At 45.7% G+C, this 25787-nt stretch overlaps 1 protein-coding gene across 1 annotated transcript in view; it reads left to right on the top strand.

Moving 5' to 3' along the window:
- The window catches only part of COLEC12 (collectin subfamily member 12), a 567105-nt gene extending 553358 nt beyond the window's left edge, over window positions 1-13747 (top strand). The window contains exon 10 of the mRNA XM_086965616.1: window positions 12331-13747. Within this exon, the coding sequence (XP_086821742.1) occupies window positions 12331-12350 (20 nt within the window). The 3' untranslated portion in view covers window positions 12351-13747. The remainder of the gene's footprint in view (window positions 1-12330) is intronic.
- The last annotated feature ends 12040 nt before the right edge of the window (window positions 13748-25787 follow it).

Genomic DNA, 25787 nt, shown 5'->3' on the forward strand with positions numbered 1-25787 from the left:
TGCTTACCTCACACAGTCTAATAATCTCGGTCTCCTGGAGTTTAAGGCCACGGGGCACGAGTTCTATTCAGCGGCCAGCATTCACACACCCCTAATAAGTAGCTCCCCTTTTTCATTCAGCCCTGACAGAGGACCAGCAAGCCTTACCTAAGGGGAAAGGTGCTGCGTCCCCACTCAGTGGAACTGAATAGCTGTAGCTTTTAAGATGTAGGACCAGCACTTCATCCAGGGCGAGGAGGCAATGCCTGGGCACCGGAGAAGCTTTTCACAGAGCAGGCCCCGGGCCTTGTAGGGATCTCTCTCCTTCATCTCGTAGGCCAATCACTCTGGACCAGAAATAATTTTGTCGAAATGGCGCCATACCAACACGTGCATCACAGAATAGGACTCTCACATTACTCAAGGCACTCTCCCAACTCACACACCGGCTATCACACTCAACCATAAGCACTTTTCGCCTCACAGACCAGGAGCTGGTACTATTGAAGGAACTCTCACATTTGTCGCAGAGGAGCAGTCTCATAAAACTGAAAGCACTCACACACTAGTTGTCACACTCTTCCATAAGCACTCCTTCACCCCCCTGACCAAGAAGCAGGCTTGCACTACAGACATCACCCTTATTGCCTCATAAAGTATCAGTCTCACACTACCTAAGCACTCGCACACATCACAGACAGCACACTCATACCCATCACAGACTAACACTAACACACTGCCAACATCACCTTTACAACCATCACAGAGTAGCAAGCAGTCACACGATACTAATTTGCACTATCAAAATCCTCACAGATTTTCACTTTTCAGTTTTCCCCCAATTTTAGATGTGTTTTTTTAAAATGTATTGCCTATGTCTCACAAAATTCTATTTCAGTATTCTGCTGCCTGGTTTCATTTTGTTGTTCTGTTACATGGCTGTATATCTCCTATTTGTTTGATTTTTCTTGTTTTCAATATATTCAATAAACAGATTTGAAAATAAAACCCTCACAGACTGCCAGCACACCCAAAGGTTTAGCTTATAAATGTAAGTGCCCGCTGCGTGTGTAGCTTTACAGATGAGTTAGTGAGTATATCAGTATCAATGAGTAAACACATAGAGGCATGCGTGAATGCATGGACACACGGGTGAGTGACTTTATAGATTGAAGCTTCCAGACACTAAAAGTTATAAGTCAGACCTGTGTTCTTGCCAATTATTGTTTTTAATTAATGCAAAGTAGAATTCCCCTTGTGTTTTCTCACAGAACACATATCATTGGTTAGATTTAACAAGGCAACAACTTACATATTGCACTAGCGTGTCAACTGGAAGGCCAGAACTGGAAAAGGAGTGTCCTGTGTCCCGGGGACATGGATTCATATGTTCACCCTATGCATGTTAAAAATATCCATTCTGCTGAAAAAAACAAGTCGTATGATTGTAGATGCCGGGGATTGAATTGTGCACTCTACTCCACTTTTCATGCCCCCTTTTCAACTGGGTGATGCTGGTGGATTTGTGACTCTGGGCCCACGATAATGACAATTTCTTAACTCATCAAAGCTTTAGAGTTCAAATGGGGATTTTCCAATATACACCACTTTAAGCTGTACATAAATTGAAAGAGGGATGCTCTGGGTGCGAAAGAGAGGCATCAGCTATCCTCCATCTAGACATGTACTGATCCGTTCATCATTTTCTGGCATTCTGTGATTGGGGGGGTAGCAGCAGAAGCCCATGCAACCTCTATTAACATGTTAAGCCTTAAGGCAATGCAGTCTGCAGCTTATGTCTGGTACAAAGCTTAACTTGGAACGCTTAAGGCACTGCCCCAGCTGCAGCAAGCCTTTGTTTCTTCCCCAAGTCATCTCTAGCACCGACCTATGGTACTGCACCTTGCATCAAATTTATGCAATCTTGTGCATTAAAGAAAAAAGACCTATTGGCTCGGTCAATGCTTGTATTTTTTAGCAAATGTGTCTAACACAAGAAAGACATTCTGACCTCTACTAGCAGTGTGTCTTTTGTTCTGAGTATGCATATGCTGACACCCTGAAAATCCACATACATAACTCCACGGTGAGTGGAGCTTGGGGCACCAGGGCAGCTTTTTGTGGGCTTCCTGAGGAGGTCCCCTGCACAGGGTGCACCCCCCTGGAGTTAGAATAGTAATTTTTATCCCTACACTATCCAGCACTTACCCTACTATTACACCCCCCTGGAGTTAGAATAGTAATTTTTACCCCTACACTATCCAGCACTTACCCTACTATTACACCCTCCTGGAGTTAGAATAGTAATTTTTACCCCTACATTAGCCAGCACTTACCCTACTATTACACCCCCCTGGAGTTAGAATAGTAATTTTTACCCCTACACTATCCAGCACTTACCCTACTATTACACCCCCAGGAGTTAGAATAGTAATTTTTACCCCTACATTATCCAGCACTTACCCTACTATTACACCCCCTGGAGTTAGAATAGTACATTTTTACCCCTACACTATCCAGCACTTACCCTACTATTACACCCCCCTGGAGTTAGAATAGTAATTTTACCCCTACACTATCCAGAACGTACCCTACTATTACACCCTACTGGAGTTAGAATAGTAATTTTTACCCCTACATTATCCAGCACTTACCCTACTATTACACCCCCCTGGAGTTAGAATAGAAATGTTTACCCCTACACTATCCAGCACTTACCCTACTATTACACCCCCCTGGAGTTAGAATAGTAATTTTTACCCCTACACTATCCAGCACTTACCCTACTATTACACCCCCCTGGAGTTAGAATAGTAATTTTTACCCCTACATTATCCAGCACTTACCCTACTATTACACCCCCCTGGAGTTAGAATAGTATTTTTTACACCTACACTATCCACTATCCAGCACTTACCCTACTATTACACCCCCTGGAGTTAGAATAGTAATTTTACCCCTACACTATCCAGCACTTACCCTACTATTACACCCCCCTGGAGTTAGAATAGTATTTTTTACTCCTACATTATCCAGCACTTACCCTACTATTACTCCCCCCTGGAGTTAGAATAGTAATTTTTACCCATACACTATCCAGCACTTACCCTACTATTACACCCCCTGGAGTTAAAATAGTAATTTCTACCCCTACACTATCCAGAACTTACCCTACTATTACACCTCCCTGGAGTTAGAATAGTAATTTTTACCCCTACATTATCCAGCACTTACCCTACTATTACACCCCCCTGGAGTTAGAATAGAAATTTCTACCCCTACACTATCCAGCATTTACCCTACTATTACACCCCCATTGGAGTTAGAATAGTAATTTTTACCCCTACACTATCCAGCACTTACCCTACTACTACACCCCCCTGGAATTAGAATAGTAATTTTTACCCCTACATTATCCAGCACTTACCCTACTATTACACCCCCCTGGAGTTAGAATAGTAATTTTTACCCCTACACTATCCAGCACTTACCCTACTATTACACCCCCCTGGAGTTAGAATAGTAATTTTACCCCTACACTATCCAGCACTTACCCTACTATTACACCCCCCTGGAGTTAGAATAGTAATTTTACCCCTACACTATCCAGCACTTACCCTACTATTACACCCCCCTGGAGTTAGAATAGTATTTTTTACTCCTACATTATCCAGCACTTACCCTACTATTACTCCCCCCTGGAGTTAGAATAGTAATTTTTACCCATACACTATCCAGCACTTACCCTACTATTACACCCCCCTGGAGTTAGAATAGTAATTTTTACCCCTACACTATCCAGCACTTACCCTACTAATACACCCCCCTGGAGTTATTATAGTAATTTTTACCCCTACATTATCCAGCACTTACCCTACTATTACACCCCCCTGGAGTTAGAATAGTAATTTTTATCCCTACACTATCCAGCACTTACCCTACTATTACACCCCCCTGGAGTTAAAATAGTAATTTTTACCCGTACACTATCCAGCACTTACCCTACTATTACACCCCCTGGAGTTAGAATAGTAATTTTTACCCCTACATTAGCCAGCACTTACCCTACTATTACACCCCTCTGGAGTTAGAATAGTAATTTTTACCCCTACACTATCCAGCACTTACCCTACTATTACACCCCCTGGAGTTAAAATAGTAATTTCTACCCCTACACTATCCAGAACTTACCCTACTATTACACCTCCCTGGAGTTAGAATAGTAATTTTTACCCCTACATTATCCAGCACTTACCCTACTATTACACCCCCCTGGAGTTAGAATAGAAATTTTTACCCCTACACTATCCAGCACTGACCCTACTATTACACCCCCCTGGAGTTAGAATAGTAATTTTTACCCCTACACTATCCAGCACTTACCCTACTACTACACCCCCCTGGAGTTAGAATAGTAATTTTTACCCCTACATTATCCAGCACTTACCCTACTATTACACCCCCCTGGAGTTAGAATAGTAATTTTTACCCCTACACTATCCAGCACTTACCCTACTATTACACCCCCCTGGAGTTAGAATAGTAATTTTACCCCTACACTATCCAGCACTTACCCTACTATTACTCCCCCCTGGAGTTAGAATAGTAATTTTTACCCATACACTATCCAGCACTAACCCTACTATTACACCCCCCTGGAGTTAGAATAGTAATTTTTACCCCTACACTATCCAGCACTTACCCTACTAATACACCCCCCTGGAGTTAGAATAGTAATTTTTACCCCTACATTATCCAGCACTTACCCTACTATTACACCCCCCTCGAGTTAGAATAGTAATTTTTATCCCTACACTATCCAGCACTTACCCTACTATTACACCCCCCTGGAGTTAGAATAGTAATTTTTACCCCTACACTATCCAGCACTTACCCTACTATTGCACCCCCCTGGGGTTAGAATAGTAATTTTTACCCCTACATTAGCCAGCACTTACCCTACTATTACACCCCCCTGGAGTTAGAATAGTAATTTTTACCCCTACACTATCCAGCACTTACCCTACTATTACACCCCTGGAGTTAAAATAGTAATTTCTACCCCTACACTATCCAGAACTTACCCTACTATTACACCCCCCTGGAGTTAGAATAGTAATTTTTACCCCTACATTATCCAGCACTTACCCTACTATTACACCCCCCTGGAGTTAGGATAGAAATGTTTACCCCTACACTATCCAGCACTTACCCTACTATTACACCCCCCTGGAGTTAGAATAGTAATGTTTACCCCTACACTATCCAGCACTTACCCTACTATTACACCCCCCTGGAGTTAGAATAGTAATTTTTACCCCTACATTATCCAGCACTTACCCTACTATTACACCCCCCTGGAGTTAGAATAGTAATTTTTACCCCTACACTATCCAGCACTTACCCTACTATTACACCCCCTCTGGAGTTAGAATAGTAATTTTACCCCTACACTATCCAGCACTTACCCTACTATTACACCCCCCTGGAGTTAGAATAGTATTTTTTACTCCTACATTATCCAGCACTTACCCTACTATTACTCCCCCCTGGAGTTAGAATAGTAATTTTTACCCATACACTATCCAGCACTTACCCTACTATTACACCCCCCTGGAGTTAGAATAGTAATTTTTACCCCTACACTATCCAGCACTTACCCTACTAATACAACCCCCTGGAGTTAGAATAGTAATTTTTACCCCTACATTATCCAGCACTTACCCTACTATTACACCCCCCTGGAGTTAGAATAGTAATTTTTATCCCTACACTATCCAGCACTTACCCTACTATTACACCCCCCTGGAGTTAGAATAGTAATTTTTACCCCTACACTATCTAGCACTTACCCTACTATTACACCCCCTGGAGTTAGAATAGTATTTTTTACTCCTACATTATCCAGCACTTACCCTACTATTACTTCCCCCTGGAGTTATGATATTATTTTTATACACATACACTATTTTAAAAAATATATATATATATATATTTACAAATACATTAATAAAAAATTTACTTAAATAAAATAAACTAATGAAATATTTATTAATTACATTTTTATTTAAAATTATATACTTACCTATACTTACGTTGTAATGGCATGCGTTGTAATAGCAACTGCTATGTAATGTCATGCGTTGTAAAGGCATTCGTTGTAAAGGATCCTGCGTTGTAAAAATTGTGTTGTAGTGGTATGCGTTGTTAAAGTATGCGTTGTAACGTCATACATCCCTCTTAGGGTGGCACAACAAGTGCCAAAGTCCCTGAGGGGACACTCTAATTTACGGGCCCTGGGTACTGGAAGTCATGTTTACCTACTCCCTCTTAGGGTGGCACAACAAGTGCTACAGTCCCTGAGGGGACACTCTAATTTACGGGCACTGGGTACCCTGGTACCATATACTAGCTGGGACCTGCAAGTAAGTTAGGCTGTGCCAATTGGGTGTAAGTCAATTAAACATTCACCATTTTAATGGTCAGAGCACATGCACTGAGTCCTGATTAGCAGGGCTGAGGTCATCTCAGAGTCATTTACACCAGTAGTCAAAATGGGGGGGGAAAGTGGGGAGAGAACCTGTAAAAAGCCTACTTCCTCACAGTATGGTAGATAATTCTGTAGCCGCAATACAATTATGTTGTCATCTTTATCCTCATTTACATCAAGGTCCCTGACTTCACTACCTTTATCTGGAATATGAAGCAGTGTTGCTGGATTAAGTGAATTACATCTCTTAATCAATATGTTCTCTGCTGCAAGCATGGCTTGTATCTAATTAATCACCCTTTTGTCATTTGCTGTGTTCTTGTACAGGTTAATAAAATCTAAACTGAGTGTGGGACATATACAATTAAAGTATGTCCCATTACTATTCCTTGACTTTGTTTAACAGCCATGCAAACAACCAGGAACTCTTACAGCTTCTGGGTCCAAAACAGTTGAAAAGTAGGCTACTGGTCTCATAGTCCCAAATTGTCTATTGGTAAGGATTAATAATACACACCCACCTCACTCATGGCAATACAAAAAGAAGGTCAAATTATAAACTGGAATCCTAAGGGCGAGTACATTGCATGAACTCAAATGTCCGGAATGCCTCTGAACACTCTTTGTCAAATGGTTCCGGATCTTTGATGTCACTGAGAGTCAACCTTATTAAAAGTTTTGCAACCAAGACAAAAATTTGGAATCCACTGATGACAGTAGCCAGCAATTTCCAGAAACATACTCTCCTCCCTCTGGGTGGTATGAGCACTAATTTTCAGAATTGCAGAAACACATCCTTTTCAGACTTTACTTGTATCTTTCTCAATATTGCACCCAAGATAAATTACTTTCTTTCTACAATACTGCCTCTTTCTTTGGGAAACCACGTGACCACTTTCAGGTAAATGATTCAGCAAAGTTGATTTGTCTTTGTTGCAACCAGTAGGTCATTAATATACTCCACCAAGACTGAGTTACAGGGCAACCTCAAATTTACTAGATCTTTCATGACAATTTTAGTTATTTTTCTCAGATCCTTCACAACGAGCCATTTCCCACCCTGTTTCTTTATTCCCATCAAAGGAGAGATGCAAGGGCTAAAAAACACTTCCTGAAGAAATTCCTCCTCAATCATTTTTACAAGATCAGGTCTCATTCCTTCTTCTGCTTCCTTTGAAAGATTATACTGTTTTATTCTGGGCAAAACTGTCCCAGGTTTTTTTTTTTTTAATTTTTTTTTTATAAATCTTTTTATTATTTTCAAAACAAAGAAGGAAATAGACATATCAGGTGCCATACAGTCAAACAGAATAATAAGGCGAACAGGCTTAGAAACAGGATAGATGCTAGGCAGCGAAAAATAGTTGAGACGCCTACGCTAATGTTTGAGAAGCAGGATGTGCAACAGTACAATATACGATCCACATGAAGCGCCAGCCCTCAGAGCCTGCCCACCCATAAAATCAGGATAATAAAAGAAGCATGAGCACCAGATACTAGAATACAATCAAAGTCAGGATGTTTCACCAACTATACTTATTAAAGGAAAGTGAAAGAGAGTGCGTAGAAAAAGAAACCATAAAAACAAAAATGAAGACAAAAGAATAAACCCATCCCCCCACCCTGCACCCCTGCATATGGCTATCGCCTAACCCCAACTAGCAGTGTGCCTGTCGCCCCAACTAACTAAATACTAAAAATAGAAAATGGAGGAGGGCATCTTCATACATGCCCCCGTCCACCCCCCCCCCTCCCCTCCCCCCCGCCAGAACCAAGAATCTCCAGACTAAGGTCAAGAAATCTACTAGGCTGCAAATAAGTAGCGCAACAGGGGAAAACTTCAAACACCACCCAACCTCCCGAAAGCATCATGATTGCAAACCCCATGTCCAGCAAGACTCGATGCCAAACTCAGTCACTCAGTCTCATCCTTGACCCTTCCGATCAGACAAGTGAGCCCCTTCCGGACGAACTGCCGCTTCCGCAGGATAGTCAAAGCACGAAAAAGCTGTAGCGAAGTTCAAACCGAGACGTAGCAGAGAGATGAAAGTGCTGGGAACTCCATCAGGTCCAAAGACTCCCCTCACCGCTATGAACTCCCAACGTTGTTCCGTCCGCCATCTTAGCGGTGGCGATGTATAGGGGAGTGACGCAGTTTCAAACCAATAACAGTTCCCATCAAAAGTCTCCGGAATGGGAGCATCAAGTAGTCCTTCCATAGTCGGCAACGATCGTAGGCCTGACAATCCATTTGCGGCATCAAGCTCGCTCTCATCAGCCAAACACTGGTCAGAGGCTCCGACACCTCCCATAGTACGGGATCTGCTTCCTCCATCGAAGTGGCCATCTTGGGTATCTCGAGTCGTTTCATTTCTTGTAGTGGAGCAGGGTCCGGTCCAATCTGTCCAATTCCAGACAAACGCGCTATCATTTTGTAAATGTGGGGTTCAACGCAAACATGAAGTGACCCTATGGCTGCCAGCACAGTTTGTAGTGACAGGTCACTCTCGGTCAGTTCCACCACTCCTCGCTCGGTTTCGATCATGTTCACGTCCCCAGAGAGCCCGATCTCCCCAGGGAGAACAGGTGGATGTGGAACGGACGACTGCAGGGGGGGGGAGACTTATCCTTGGTTACAATAACAATCCGGACTCCGCCACCGCAGGCGGAGATCCCACCCCAGCGAACAGCGGCGGGGCCCTGACCGGGCCACCGGGCCAGGGACCTCCGCCCACCGCTTTAGTTGTGCATAGTCACCCCTCCTTCGATGTTTACCAATTCAGCCAACCGTCGTCAACATCGGTCCAAGAAAATCTTCCACTTCGGTAGACTGGACCCTGTCACACAACTACAGCCGATGTTGTTCAACTGGAACCCGGCTGGGCCAGTGCTCGAGACCCCGGCTTCCAAGCTGGTCCAGGCCGCACACTGCCACACGATGTATCTTTGTCTACCAAACTGGTAGAAATCTCGGGATCGCACCATTAAGCTCTAGTCCGGTTCATGCACACGGAGGCAGGGCGCAAAAACAGGATAGATAACAGGATCTTCTGGCAGGAGTCGGAGGTCGGCGGAGCCGGGAGCCTACGCCGCCATCTTGTTTGCTAGCGTAGCTCCTCCCAATGTCCCAGGTTTTACCCTCATTTTTACAGGTTCAGCACATTTTAACTGTCCTATCTCTTTACCAAAGAAATCTCATACCTCTTCTTTGACAGCATGTCTTAAATCCAGAGGCAGATCATCTTTTGTTAAAGCTGGAAACAATTGAATCCTGTGATTTATTTTGAACTCTCTGACAGGGATTGGGATAGGGTTGCTTATCCTGATGCTGTCTCTAAGAACGCTAGTTTCAAACTCATTCAATTCTTCATTTTACATAGAGCTTATACCTTATGCTTACCTGCCTCCAGCCAAGATAATTCAATACTTCACTGAGGCGAATGCCACTTGCCACAATGTCAAGTCCCCTAATGCTGTCCTACACCACATGCTGTGCACTTGCAGGTCCCTCTCAAAGTATCAAACTGCAATTGCTACACAGCTTGTGCAGCTGATTCCATTCCCAAACCTGGGAGGCAAGCTCCCCAGGCTGCTTCTCACACACTGCCAAAAATAGAATCAAAGAGCACTTCCTGGACCTGGCCTTGGCTCTGGCCATGCGCATCATCACACCCCACTGGAGGGCTTTGCAGCCTCCTGCTCTGATGATGTTACAGCTTTCGCTTCAGGCTTGGCCTGTGGCCAGGGACACTGCTTTGAGATTAGAGGAAGCCATGGGGGCTCCAGAAATACCCTGTTTCCATGCCCTTTTGTTCCAGGTCCGAGGGTTGGTAGATGACGACACCTCTTCATCTAGTCACTCAGCTGCGCAAGGAGTGATCTATCTCTGTCTCTCCAGCATGCCTGGAGCAACCAAACCTCTAATGACCCTTACCATACTTCACCTTTTGCGCAGTTGGTCTAATATATCCTCGCTATGGTGCTTGTTGCCCAGGAGGGACCTCCTCCCCACTGCTATCATGGAAGCTGCCCCAAGCATATGCTTGGCCCTTCCATTTGCCTCAGTCCCCTGGTGTTTGGGGATTGGAGTGAAAGACGTCTACTTTCCTGCCCTCAGCTCATATCCAACCGTCTTGCTCCATTGATACCTCTCCCCCGCATCTGATATGCTTCCTATCCCCTATTCTTCCCCCCTGTTTAAAACTGTTGAGATTGTCTTCACATTTTGTCACTGCATGTTCAATGAAACACTTAGCGAACAATGATATTATACAATGTGAATACCATTGGGAAATAAGGCTGTTACTCTCCTGTTTCCAGCAATTATGTTGTTGTCACTCTGCTAAGAGGTATAGAAACTGTTACAGGTGTTAACTTAAAAACAACAAAAAAACATTAAAACATGTCAAAACAATAGAGGGGCACAGTGGGAAAAAATGATAGGTTGGAATGCTGCCCCACATCGATTGCCAATGGTTTAAACTATCTGCAAGTATTCCTCCCCATCACCTTTTCTGTGTTTAGTTTAACACTTGGAGAAGCCAAGAGTATGCCCATACATGGGTCTCTTGCTTTCTGTGCCACAGAATCTACGCTAGAACTTACCTTTTAACCAGGCAAAACTGATCTGAGGCTTCTTGGGTTTCCTTGTAGAGGGGTCTCGTTTATTAGTTCCGGGTGGAATGTCCTCATGGGGAGCATGCTTAGTATTTATTTGCTCCCTTCACCTTTTGTGTGTTTGGTGTACTGCCCTATGTATTGCTTTCTCCTGCCTTCAACTGGAATTATTGCACCTCCAAAAGTTAGTTTTCACTGACTTGGACGCCATTTACACTCCAAATTGCCCACAGCGTGTCACTGTGAGCAGATTTGCTCACATGTAAAATCCCCCATGTGGGTGTAAATTTATCTATGTTTAGATTTATTTACAAGTAAAATTTCATATTTTCTGAATAGGAAACGTGAATTTAGACGCATAAATACATGTATTTGTGCACCTAATTTCACCTTAAGTGTGCAAATACATTTGTGAATGAGGGCCCATATCATGAATAAATTGTGTAAAAATAAATTATGCATTAGGTATCAAAAGAGCGAAGAGTCTGTAACAAAGCATGAACAGGTAGAAAAATTAGGGAATGTTTTTTTTAAGCACTCCGACTACAGCTCCTTATGCTCCTTTTTTTTTTATTAAAGAAACTGTTAACTGGTCTATATTACACTTTATCTTATAATGACCAAACTTGGAATGTGCACTACAGACGGCTCCTATAAAGTTATACCATTTATAGATATTCAGGAGTACTCAAATGATGCAATGTGCTTTTGTTTGCACATTATATTTATTTTTATTCTACCAGAAAAATATTTTAGGCTATGAAGAAACCCCTCCCCGATTCATACCCCTTTATGTATTGTGATACTTCCTCTCTATTTATATCTTGGAAACATACTTTCATCTTCCCTTAAGAGGAGTATATTAGCAAACCTTTGTATGCTGGAAATTACCTGCATAGGTCATGCATAAACTCATATAGTTTGTGGGGTTCACCTACCTTTGCAGAATGATCCTTCCAGCAATTCCCACAAACCCTGCCCCAGCCCTATATTTACAATTGTAGATATTCCATCTCCCTGTTGGAAATTCCACATTCGCAAATGTGCTTTGCAAAGGTAACATTTGTCATACTTGATTCAGAAAATCAAATTGGAGCCTTATCACCAGCAAATCACTGTTTTGAGACCCTAATTTATTTTTAGGTGCACATTGGTCTCTGAATTCATCCACATGCTATCCGTTGCCTACTTAGAGTGTATCAAATTATGGTTAACCTGAATCTCTCAATTTTTGTGTTTTACAGCTACCCTCGCTGGATTGTAAAAGCGGACTGTAAACTAGCGGAAAAGAGTGAGCATTTGCAAAGTGTACCTTGAGGCCTCTTTGAATAAGAATTGTTGGGAATGGACCCATCATTCCACCAAATGAAAGAAGAAGCACTGAGAAACAGATTCACTGAAACTCAAGAAGGGCACCAAGAACTTTGGACCAATCGACTTTGCCTACGGTGGTTGCTTCCTTGAGGACAATGGGAGTCTACTGTTTAGTTGAATCGAGAACGACATTTTCTAATTTAGCACCTATTCCATGTGTGCCTTTTTAAAGCTTGATCGTGATTGGACCTGAAGACATATGTTGATCGTTCAATTTTTGGCAAATCCTAGTAAGCTAATATGTAAACAATACATCTTTTGCTAAAATCCCAAATACAACATAGTTACAAATATATATACAGATTTTTATATATAGTAAAACTCATTGATAACCGTTAAGAATTGTGTGTAAGAAATTTTAAAACATTGTATTTTTGTACAAAATTGTTGATTCTTATAGTTTTTGTATTGGTCATACGTAAGCATTACGAGTCCAAAAAGAACATTTGTGGTAGACGCTTATGCAATAAAGTCCTCTGCTGGGATGCCCAGGGCCCATTTCCAATCACACTGTGTATATTCTCCTGGAACAGGGTAAAGACAAAAAGAAATGACAGATACTGTATCAATGCCCCTATCTAAGTGTGTGAGAAGGGCTCATTTTCAATGTCGTTCTATCCCTGGTATATACTGAATTTCTTTACTTTGTGCGCTTAAATCCTAAAGCATGCCTTGGGCTATCATGATCCACCATGTCAGTTAAACGAAAAATGTACCATGAAGGTATGGGCGGCCTAGATCATCTCTCTTCCACTCATACATTTAACAAACCATCCAGTTAACGCCGCCATTTTGATTTTCCAAATTTTGCACTCCACTTAACTTGGTATCATGGGCCATGGAGCTGGCTTGGACTGGCCGCCGGTGGCAGTCACACCACGTTGACAATAGGTGTATTGCCAATGGTGCAGTGCAAGATGGTAGGGTGTGATGTCAGAGTATAGGTCAGAAGGACCTGATAAAGTTTGAGAACATTAAGATCCTAAATAGCCGTAAGGTACATTTCTGTTGCGTCCTGTGTGAGCAAGCTGCATTTTTTGTCTCTGGGACTTCAGCAGGGTATTATTGCCACAGACTTTTGGGCTAGAAATGCGCAGGGTGAGAAGGAGTAGGCTTTTCAGAGGAAATAAAGGATTGGCGGTCTTAAGAGATTTGTTTTTGAAAGTTTATGTGATTTCCTTTTCTAAAGTCGCTCGCATTCATACTGTGCTGCTGGAATCCGAAATGAATCGACGAAGCGAGGCCAAAGGAAACAAACTGTATAAAAACATTAAAAAATCCACACACTGAGAAATGCCAGCTGGGTTATTTATTGCTTTTGTTTTCTTGGGGTTTGAAAGGGATTTAAACAAAGCAGCGGTGTTGATATTTCTGGGGATTAACTGTCTACGAGTCAATGTGTTGTCTGCTTACGGACTGTTCTACTTTCATCCCTGGCCAGAAGGCGCCTCCTGCGGAGATGGCGAGTTACATAAGACAGTCTGTAGTGAGCCCAGGGCACTGGTCTTGGACCCCATCCAAACTACCCTTCCAACTTCTTTACCTGTGGCAGTGCTGCTCGCAGTGGCGTAGCAAGGTCAGGTGGTACCCGGTGCGGTAAATTTCTTGTCATTCCCGGCTTGACAAAATGGCAAAAATATGTGTATAACCCCTTGCGTGCTTCTGTCAGCCAACGGCTGTCACACGCACTAACCTTCCTAGTGCTGCGCACGTCTGTTGGCCAACGCGGCCCCGCCCACTCCGCTAAACCGCCGCACCGCTGCGAAATTGCTGCCGCGGTTAAAACACATATTTTTGCCATTTTGTCACCCCCCTCAGTGATGACACCCGGGGAGGCCAGTACCTACCACATCCCCCCTTCCTATGCCCCTGGTTGCCCGCGGCACCGCGCAGGAAACAAGCAGACCCATTAACCCAGCTTTCTCTAAGTAGTAAGCCTAATATCATATAAATACTTTTTCTGAACCTCTGTGAAAAAAATATCTTTTTTTCTTTTTCATTTCCTGTTTTTGAATTGTTTCCTGTATAACTTTCCATTTACAGTGGCCTCCCCTGGATCATCTAACAGAAACACTCTAGCCCTCTTGAAAGCACACAGAGGCCTGTGCTCTTTGGGGCTTTTTTATACGCTATGTGCGCCGTTGGAACGTCACTTTTTGTGACGTTCCGGTGGTGCCCAGAGTTTAGTCATATCTACAAGGCCACGTAAAGCCACCCTGCATGGCTATTCATGGCCTTGAAGGCGTGGAGTGAGGTAACGCAGAGCAAGCTGCTGTGTTGCCTCACACTGCATCGGGGAGGCGTGACTTGGGCGTTGCAGTGAGCGTTCCATTGCAAATCCCATAGATTTTGACACATTCCCAGATTTACAACAAGGTGTAGATCTGGGAATGCGTTAAAACCGTGCATCTCCCCAGTGGTAGTGTAACAAGGAGAAATAACATTTCTCTTCGTTTTTTCCCCTTTCCACGTGTGCTGCATTTTTCAGCACACATGGAAAGAGAGAAACACCTCCGATGATTGTTTATGTGCAGTAAGGTGCACCTTCCTGCACAAAAACAATCATTCCACCAACACAGACTACACGGTGCCTGCATTGGTGCACAGCTGCTAATTGTGCGCCGGCACTGGCTGAAAGGACATGAATGCACCATAACTTGTAAACACAGTACATTCGTGCCCTTTCCAATTAGCATAGAACAGCACAGCGAAAGCTGCTCTAAGCCAATTTTTTGTAAATATGCCCCTTGGATGTCTGGTATGCCATCCCATCAAGTGGAGGGCAATTACTGTATGCAAGTCTTTTAGTTTTTTTCCTTTTTCTTTTTATTGGCCTACAAACTCCTTTCTATGACTTTTTTGTTTATTGACAGTCAGACTGGGACAGAAAATAGACCAGGGCACCAAATGAAGCACTAGATTTGCAAATATGTGACGCAGAGCAGCGCAGAAAGACCACTTGTAGCACTGCCCTCATGGAGAGGGCAGGAATGCACCATATCTACTAAGAAATGGCACATTTCTGCTCTCTCTCTGCGCTGGCACACACAGTGCAGCCTAGCACTAATGTAGGTACTCTTTCACCATGGTGCAAGGGTGCCTGCGTTGCACCAGGGTTGTTTTTGTGCTTGAAGGGACACCTTCCAGCACAAAAACAAAGCTTAGAGACTTTTTCCTCTTTCTGTGTGTGCTGCAGAATGTCAGTTTGACGCATTCTCAAATTTACTACTGGTAGTAAATCTGGGAATACGCCAGAATCCATGGGTGGATGTGTGGGAACACCCATGCACCACCCAAGGAACGCCATACCAGGGCAGAGTAACTCGAGGCAGCGACTTGCACTGCATTGCATTACTCTCGATTTACTATGCCAAGCAGAGCCACACATGGTTACTCTGTGTGGCATACTAAATGACACTTAAGGCTTGCGTTGCACTTGTGTCTTACATGACGCAAGTGCAACGTAATCCTTTTGTAAATCTGGTCATAAAAGTGGTCCCATTAGTGAAATTGATAGCTAACAAAATGGCGCACATTTGTGAATCAGGTTGATTTTAAACTTGTAGACACGCTGTAGTGGTGTTCTGGAAGGTATGGGAGACTTCATGCATTTGTGCTAGCTGTATGTAATGTTTATGGTGATATCAGAAAAATCAACAGTAAAATCAGCCGAGCCAACCATAAAACAGGCCCACATACAGTCACAACAAGCATTTGCAATGCAATAGGTGCAATGCAAGAGGTATCACATTTCCGAGAGTTTGAGCTATTGGCATTGTAAATGACAATAGCTTAAATTCTCTCAAATGCGAGACCTGTTGCATTGCAAATATTTGTTGTTGTTTACAAACGCCCCATGTTACACTTTCACGTTAATAAAGCAGTATCAGACTACAGGAGGTAGCCCATAAACCACAAGGAGACTAGGGTAAAAATCTAGAACAAACAGTGTCTCAAACAATGGTATTACTTGAAGGTCAAGAATATGTGGCACAAATAGTTGCGAAGGATTAAATCTAAAGGGGGAAAAACCAAGGAGACATGTTCTTGTAAATGTTAAATGTATTTCAATCGACAAGCATGTTGGAAATATTAGACTTCATATGTACAAGCACATGGGGCAGTACACTGCGTTACATTGCATGACATGTAACCTACAAAATACTGTGCACAAGTGCTCGTGAAGTATAGTGACAGCGCAAGTGGCGCGTGCCGTGGTATATACAGCGATAGTGATGGGCGCAACAAGAGACAAGTGGGATTTTAAGAAATGCTTTACATATTCAGGATACCCAAGCAATTAATGGTACATGAATACAAAAATTCAAATGAGTGGGGTATCCGTAAATGAGGGCGCTAGGATTTCCGCTGTGGATGTCGACGACGTTGCGGCCTGCAGAGGTGTTAGGCCATCATCAGGACCAAGTTACGTTTTATTTTAATTGCAGTGCTGGGGATAGAAGGATACATACATTTCCATATTTTTGTGTTCAGTTGGTGGACCAAGAAGGACAGGTAGGTCAAAGTAAGAAGGAGTTTAGAGAGGAATGTGGAGCCCAAACTAGGTCAAGGGTAGAGTTGTATAAAGGGCGCTGCTGAAAAATACAGCGTAACTGGGCTTATGGAAGAAAAAAGTGGATAAGCACACAGTTAACTGTTCCAAAAGTGAACTTACTCGAGATAGACGGAGGGCTCTGTCAAAGAAGGTGCTAGGATGCCACTGATGAAACCTATGCGCAGACAGAGCAAAATGTGAAGCACGTGTGGGGGAGGTATCACAGTGGGTGGAAAGGGAAGGGAGAGGTAGGTACACTTACTTGGTAATTGACAGAAACGGTGTAAAGAGATTACTTTGAATGAGAAGGGCTGTTATTCGTACTGTCTGTGGAGTGAAAAACAGGAGTACTCAGTAATAGTAAGGGGACCCCTGGCACAGGATCAAGACAGTGCCTATTGAGAAGCTCTGGCCGGTGGGGGCGGCAAAAGAGGTTGAAGGGGGTGTCCTATGATTGGCAATGGTGTAATCTGAATCCAAAGGTTGTCTGCAAACCAGGGAGGCATAGCGGAAGGGAAACGCAGTTGAGAGACTGTCGGGAGGATGATAGAGGGCCAGGAAGCAATAGAGAGGAAGAGTGGGGGTGATGACGCGCAAGGGGAGCCAACGCGTGGCAGCGCGTTGTGAACATGGCACATGCGGGGAGGTAGAGCAAACCCCAAGGTCTATGGGAAAGGATTGTAGAGGGGAACACCTAATTGAGCTCGGAAGGAGCTGTGACTTATTTCCAATGCGGGAAGCAAGACGGGAGTTGGACGGCAACATGGGGAAACCATGGTTTGCCGAATCGGGGACTGTCAAGGTTCCGGGCGTAGAGCCAGGCGGCGTTGGAAGAAGCCGTGGCGAAGGGAACCCCGTGCTGCACGAGAGCACGGCTGGTAAAGCTGCCTACGTGGAAGATGCCAGAGGACCGGTTGGGTTGGCTGTCAGTGCCAAGGCCCTAAGGTTTAGGGATGGGGAGAGACTGCCTAGGTGGGGGCACTTACTTGGATACAATAGCGTCAGCAGGAATTAATCGGTGCAGCCGGCATGAGTCAGGCTGTGACAATGAGAGTGTGGGCAGACGTGGATAACGACGCACTTCCGATCACGTAACACCACTTGAAAGCGCATTACTGTCAGTGAAAGAGTGCAGCGGGAAAGAGAAGACAGACTTGGCGGGAGCACAGTTCCCATGCTAATGTGTAGTGATTACTCACAATTGGTGAAATGCATCAGTTTAAGCAAGGATTTAAAGTCATGAGGAAAACATAACATTTCTTTAAGAATATCCTAAATACACAAAGTAGTGATAAGAAGGGGTACACATAATTGACATGGATACATAAATAAATTACAGGTAATATACATGAAATCAGGTCCCTAAAACAGTGTATTTTGGGAGAACATTGGTGCTGAGTAAGGTGCAGCGAAGAGGTTTTCTGTACTTGTTGAAAGTTGTATTACATTCATGCGTTATTCACAGTAAATCAGAATATCAGGTTATTGTGGTGTAAGCCATATGTGAACAGGTGGTTATGATCTATGGTGGGGAATACAGAAATACAAGTACATTCTGGTGCAGAGAGGAATAGGATGAACGTATGGTTTAGAGGATGATTATGTGAGTAGTTTATTCCATTCATCTAACGTATTCAGGCCAAGTCCGATGGTGTTAAGGCGAGCTAGCCAGCGACATTCGCAGCTGTACAGGAGTCTCTGGATGTCGCCACCTCTAATAGGTATGGACGGTTGATCAATCACCATCCAGATGAAATCGGTTTCATTGTGGTTATGTTCTTTGAAGAGTGTGACCAAAGGTGCTGTCAACACACCACACCTGATTTGACTACAGTGTTGCAGGATACAATCTTTGACCATTTGGGTGGTCTGGCCAATGTACAGGAGATTAAAATGGCAGCATATTGAGTATATGACATTCTGTAATTTGCAATTCGTAAAGGATTTTAGGTATGTTTTTGTCATTTATGTTCAAAATATTTTGAGTTTAGTGTGGTGGAACATGCAGAGCATCTTTGGCATTTGTAATGTCCAAGAAGTGGTGGGAGGTCCTATAGTCCTCTGACTGTTTTCTCCCTGGTATTGGTTTGTGGCCATGTGATGGCATGTACCAGATGGTCCTAGAGGTTTTTTCCCTTCCGCTAGGAGAACAAAGAAGGTACATTTAATATGTTGAGTGGGGCCAGTGGATTCCAGTTTGTTTTGATGATCTTCGAGAGTTTATTGCTGGTAGGTGAAAACGTGGAGACGAAAGGGATGCTCGAGTTAACCCTTTTCTCTCTGGATGTGAGTAAGGTTTCACGATGAGTGTACCATGCACGTTGTCTTGTTCTGGTTACCAGTTTCTTAGGGTAGCCGTGTGAAATTAGTTTCTCAGTGAGGACTGCGGCTTTCCTGAAGAAATCCTTTCTCCACTTACAATTACGGTGAATCCGTAGAAATTGCCCAAAAGGTAAGCCATTGCGTAGGCCTCGCGGATGGTAGCTGGAATAGAGCAATAAGGTATTCCGCTCTGTAAGTTTTCTGAATAATGCTGTCCCGATTTTGTTATCTTCTACTTGTAGTGATAGATCAAGGAAGGGTAAGTTGTTTACTTTGGAGTCAATGGTGAACCTCAGATGTTGTTGGCAGGTGTGTAGCCAATCCACGAATTGGAGGAAGGTCGCATTGCTTCCTGACCAAATGAGCAGAATGCTGTCTATGTAACGACGCCAGAAGGTTATGTTGATCCTTAATGGGTTGAGGTCAGTAAAATGATAGTACTTTCTTGGTGATGGACATAGAGGATTGCGAAGTTCGGGGCAAAACAAGCACCCATCGAAACCCCTTTGATCTGAAGAAATCTCCAGGAGGGACATCACAAAGTCAGTTGGGATTCTTGTAAGTTGCGGTCTTCTGTCTAGAATCACTCTTATTACCGCCAGGCCCTCTCGGTGCGGTAATGGAGGCAATGCCCCCTTCTTTAGTGAGCCGCCTCTAAAGAAAGGGGCATTGCCGCCATTAAAGTGAAAGCACCATATGCAGCGCTTTTACAAAACAAAGCATTTGTTTGTCAAGTTGACAAACAAATGTTTTTTGTAAAAGCACCCCATGCCACAGTTTCACTTTAATAGCGGGTGCAGACTTTACTTTAGACGCGGCTTGTCTAAAGAAAGGGGCGTGGCCTCTATTAATGCGAAAGCTCGGCATGGTGCGCTAGTAAACAACAACAAACAAATTAATAAATAGTCAAAACAAATGCATGGCCGCCAATGTGGCATGCCGTGCTATAAAAAAAAGGATTAGGAGACAGCGTGTCTTGCTTGAAACAGCAGACAGGTTAAAAAGAAATTATGAAATAGTGCTCGGAGGCTGTAATTAAAGCCTACCGAGAACCTAAAATCTCTCTCCAGTTTGTCAAGAGTGCCACGGATAGAGCGAAGGACGCCAGACTGCTCGGAGATACATTCCCCGCGAATGACGGCTTTAAACCCTTCCCAGAGCGTGGATGGGGAGTCAACCGAACCCTCGTTGAGATCGAAATAATTTGTGATAGCGGTTTGTATCTCGTCACAGAAGACTGAGTCGCGTAACTCTTTAGGGGGGAGCCACCAGGAGAAGGCATGGTGGGGGAATGTGGGAGGCAGAGGCGAATGGGAGCATGATCCGAGAGAGTGCGCGCCATGTGATCATTGGAGGTGAGCCAGACCAAGGCATCCGGAGTGGTGATCCATAGGTCTAGACGGGACCAGCAGCCGCGGGAACCAGTGACACAGGTGCCCTCCCGTACAGCAGGGTGAGCGCGATGCCACGTTTCGTATAGGGAGTTGTCTGAGAAAATAGAGCTGAGGTGTGAAGCCTCGCGCGGGTGGGGGGGGCATGAGGGCCGGGCCGATCCAAAGTGGCAGATAGTGTCACTTTAAAATCACCCCCCAGGGAAGCTCAGCAGGGCCAAGGGATGAGATGTTGTGCCAGACCTGCGCAAAGAAGTCCGTGTCATCGCAGTTAGGGCCATACAAAGCGACAGGTGTCATGGGCTCAGCCTGTAGGGAATCGTGAAGAATCGCTAAACCGCCCCCCATGGTCAGTTAACACTTGAGAGAGTTGCCATGGGAGCCCTTTACGCAGCAGAATGGACACCCCCGGGAGTAATTCGAGTAGAAGGAAGAGTGAATTTCTCCCCAGTGTCGGGAAAGGAGTCTAGAGGAGGTAGCCTGGAATAGATGGATCTCTTGTAAACACAAATGTCCACTTTGTGCCGTATGAGGTGGGCATGGACTAGTCGCTCCTTACGGTGGTCGTTAAGCCCATGAACATTCCAGATCCAGAGAGTAGTTGCAGTCATGGTGCCGTGTCAAGGTAGTTAGTGCAGAAAAAGAGGGAAGAGGAAGGCAGAAACTGCTAACAAATGCATAGAGCAGTGTAATAGGTAATGGGGAAGGATGTCAGTGCAGTAACCGTGGAATCACAATGAAGTAGCTCAGTCAAAAACGCAACTAAATCCTCATAGGGAGCAAACAGTTCAGACAGTACATTTTCCCAGTATGAGTTTGGACAGCAGGAGAGAGGGGACATACCATGGAAACGTCAGCGGAATGAGCCTGTGCTAGAAAGAACAATAAGGCCTCATATGAAGGCCAACCATCCCGAATCCCCAACTCCCAGCCACCCGTGCCCACCACAAAACAAGAGAGCCCGGAAGACCCTCCCCCCGCTCCCACACCAACCCCCCCAATAAGGCTGAGGTACCACCCATTCCCACCCCAGGGACCCACAACTAGGAAGGAAAAAGTCTGTGTCCATGAAGGGAATTATCCTGTGGGGGCATGACGTCACTCAGCAACCCCCCCTGCCAGAAAGTCTGGGTGGCCAAGCCATAAGTGATGGCAAACTACAGAAATAAATATCAGGGAGTAGAGGAAACCACGCAAAGGGCAAAAGTATTAACTGGAACGCCGAGGGCGCACTGTTGACCAAGAGGCCTGAATTGAAACTTCGAGCCTGAGCGACATAGAGTACAAATAGCAGATTGGCAGTGCTTGACATCAGGTCAGTCATTGTCACTAAGATTGTTATCAGCGACAGCTTGGGAGTTGGCAGGCGAAGAGCGATGTGACATGTCGAGTTTTTTAGCAAAAGCCATCGCCTCTCTGGGATCTGGGAAAGAGAGCATCTTGGAGCCTTGTTGGACACGCAGTTTAGCTGGGTATGCCAATGAGTAGGAGATCTTGTGCTTTTGAAGGAGCCGCTTCACTGGTAGAAACTCACGGCGAGCCGCCTTAACCGCCGTGGTGTCATCTGGATAGAATGACAGAAAGTTACCTTGGTGGCGGATGTCGCCCTTCACCCTGGCCGCCCGAAGAATGGCGTTACGGTCCCTGAAGTTCAGAATCTTGGCTATGATGGGGCAGGCTGGCAGGCCAGGGCCAGGGTGAGGGTGAGGGCCAAGGGAGCAGTGGGTCCGCTCGACAATGAAGACAGGGGAGAGAACGTCACCAGAGAGCTCACAAACCAACTGCTCCACATAGTCCTCCATTCAGGAGATATTGGTAGATTCGGGCACTCCTGTGATGGGGAGGTTGCTCCTGCGGGAGCGCAGCTCCAAGTCCTCGTTCTTGTTCCGGATGAGATCTAGAATTTTGTCCATCTGCAGCAGTTTCTGGTGATCCTGGGTGGCAGCATCCTCCGCATCAAACACCCTGGTCTCGACATGTTGAAGGCGTACATCGTTGGAGTCATCTCGGGCCTTCACCGTGTCCAGGCAAGCTGACAGTTGATCCAGCTGAGCCTCTATGTTGGTAACAGTGGACTTGACGTACAACATGATGGCCTTTAGGTCGTCCTCGCGCGTTGGAGCCATATCCGATGGAGCAAGAGGGTCCCCTCCGTCAGCGCCTGCGCCCTCCGGGCGTGTCTGGTAGCACTGATCAAAGGGATTTTAGGCTTCTTAGGGTCGGTTCTCCCCATGACGGGGGAAAGGCCGGCAGGAGGTGCAATCTGGCAGCGGAAGAGAGGATACGGTGTGCGGAGAGAACCGTTGTGCCCAGGAGCGGTATAGCAAAACACAAAAGATGATGGATGGAATGTTGCACATTGGCAAAACAGTCAACCCCAGGCACAGATCTGGGTTTAATCCATCGTTATTTTGCTCACCACACCACCCCAGTTCAGACATGGCCATATGCAAATCAGTCTTGATCCTGTGCCTCATGGGAACAGTCTACCCCGAACTGCCAAGCCATGTCTTCCCAGGACCAGAATCAAGCATCCTATGACCGGTTTCTGGCTATCAGCGGTCATCAGCCAGGATAGCTTGACTCCAGTGGCATAGTGAGCACTGGACCCACATCTGGGCATACCCTTTACACATAGGGCGAACAGCAAAACACACAAGATGATGGACCGACTGTTGCACATTGGCAAAACGTTCACCCCCCAGTCACAGATCTGGGTTTAATCCATTGTTATTTTGCTCACCACGCCACCCCAGTTCAGACATGGCCATATGCAAATCAGTCTTGACCCTGTGCCTCATGGGAACAGTCCAGCCCGAACTCCCAAGCCATTTCTTCCCTGGACCAGAATTAAGCATCCTAGGACCGGTTTCTGGCTATCAGCCATTATCAGCCAGGATAGGCTGCTGATGGCTTGGCAGTTCGGGCTGGACTGTTCCCTTGGGGCACAGGGTCAAGACTGATTTGCATATGGCTGGGTTCAAACGGGAATGGCATTGTGAGCAAAAAAACGATGGACTTAGGCCCAGACCTCTGTACTGGGGTGAATGTATGACATTGTTCTGCATTCTGTCCATCAACTGTTGTTTTTGTATTTGTCACCCCGAGTGGGACAGGTATGCTCAGACGTGAGTCCGTGCTCTCCATGCCACTGGAATTAAACTATCCTGGCTGATGAGGGATGTAAGCCCAAAACCGGTCCTAAGATGCTTGTTTCCAGTCCAGGGAGGACCTGGCTTGGCAGTTCGGGCTGGACTGTTCCCATGGGGCACAGGGTAAAGACTGATTTGCATATGGCTGGGTTCAAACTGGAATGGCATGGTCAGCAAAAAAATGATGGATTTAGGCCCGGATCTCTGCACTGGGGTAAATGTATGACATTGTTCTGAATTCTGTCCATCAACTGTTGTTTTTGCAAGAGCGGTATAGCAGCATAGGAGGAAGCGGACTAACAGGACCAGCAGGCAGTGTTGGAGACGCTCAGTGGGCAGTTTGCCATTGGGCCAGAGGCAAATGTGGTGTGGAGGCCGCAAACGTCAATCTCATGCTAATGGGGTGAAGCAGATGTCCACCGGGCCCACCAGTCTGGAGAAGGAGTGGTGGGGCCTGGCACGTTGAGGAAGACCAGTGTGGCGGCAGGATGTATAGGCAAGGTACAGGCTACCTGAGGAGCAGAGGGTGCAGCGGCGCCAGCCCAGCCACAGTCAGCGTTGAGATGGCCCAGGTAAGGAGCAGACAGAGGCTTGAGATGATCCAGAAGTTGGCCGCCACCAACGCAAGGCCCGAGCGACGGAACCAACAGGGAGCAGGCTGTCAGTGCAGTAAGGGCCAAGGCCAAGTAGGTATGGGGCTGTGGCACAGTGTAGGCCCCACAGGCTCCGGGCATCAGCAGCTGTTAGGTCCAGCAGAGGGCGAGGGGCAGTGCAGCCCTAGTAGGCGAATAGCAAGTCCGAGTCAGGAGAGGTAGGCTGCCAAAGCCGCGAGCCGGAAGCAATTGCCAAGGTGCCCCCTAGGAGTGACCTCGGCCGGCCCAGCGAGAGAGACAGGCAGGCATTGAATGCAGCAGACGGGTCCCACAGGTAGCAGTGGCGTGCGGCAGGCGAGGAATTACCAGGGCAGCTGCCCAGTGCACGCGCAGCCACCCCTTGTAGCGACCAGGCCCCCGGTTGGCGAAATGCAAAGGCCAATATCACAGCCGCAGTAGGATGCCCCGGTGAGCCGGAGGGCCGGGGCGGGAGGGGGGCAGCGCGTAGCAGGGAACCGCGTGGAGCATGCCGCCTTCCTAGCCAGGCTGATATGACGGGCGCCGATGACTGGAGCGCCCGCGTGCGAACAGGCCGGGCGGTACCACACGCGCGCTCCCAGCCCCGCCACAGTCCGCCCCCGCAGCAGCGGCACTTACCGGTTCCGATGAAGGAGTCGTGGAGGTGAGGTACCGGGCAATGATCCGATGCCCAGAGGCTGCCCTCAGTCAACTCCGGAGAGGCTGGGCAGACAGCGCCAGCCGCGGAGCCAGGCCCGGGACATGCAGCGGCGGATCTCGGCTCAACAAGGTCACAGAGAGGCAGGAGTGGGATCGAGCTGCGCCTCAAGGTCGGGTAAGTGGCGATGGCGCAGTTCCAGGCAGCAATGGGTGAAGTGTCAGCAGGATAATTAAGGATTTTTGGCCGGCAGAGCCCACTCAAGGTGTGGCCATCTTGCAGCTAGCTAAGCCACACCCCTTACTTCAAATAGCAAATATAAATATAAATCCCTTTTAAATGTTCTCTACAGCTGTGTTAATTATCCAGGACTAATAATTTAAGTAAACAAACACAGAAAAGTCATGTTACAATTGAATGCCTTGAAAAACTTGAAAAACCTTTATTTCGGTAAAAATTTACCATAAAAGACAGTCGTGTAGAACAATACATTTAAATGATTTGTGCAATACAATGTAAAATGCATAAAAACGTTACTGGAAAGAAACCTGCATGTGATAAAAACGGATCCATATTCAGTCTATATTTTGAGGTATTTCCTTCTGGTGGACCAGAGGGCGCCCAGGTACTTGGCCATT

Source organism: Lissotriton vulgaris, chromosome 4_1, assembly GCF_964263255.1.
Source record: "Lissotriton vulgaris chromosome 4_1, aLisVul1.2, whole genome shotgun sequence".
Classification (NCBI taxonomy): domain Eukaryota; kingdom Metazoa; phylum Chordata; class Amphibia; order Caudata; family Salamandridae; genus Lissotriton; species Lissotriton vulgaris.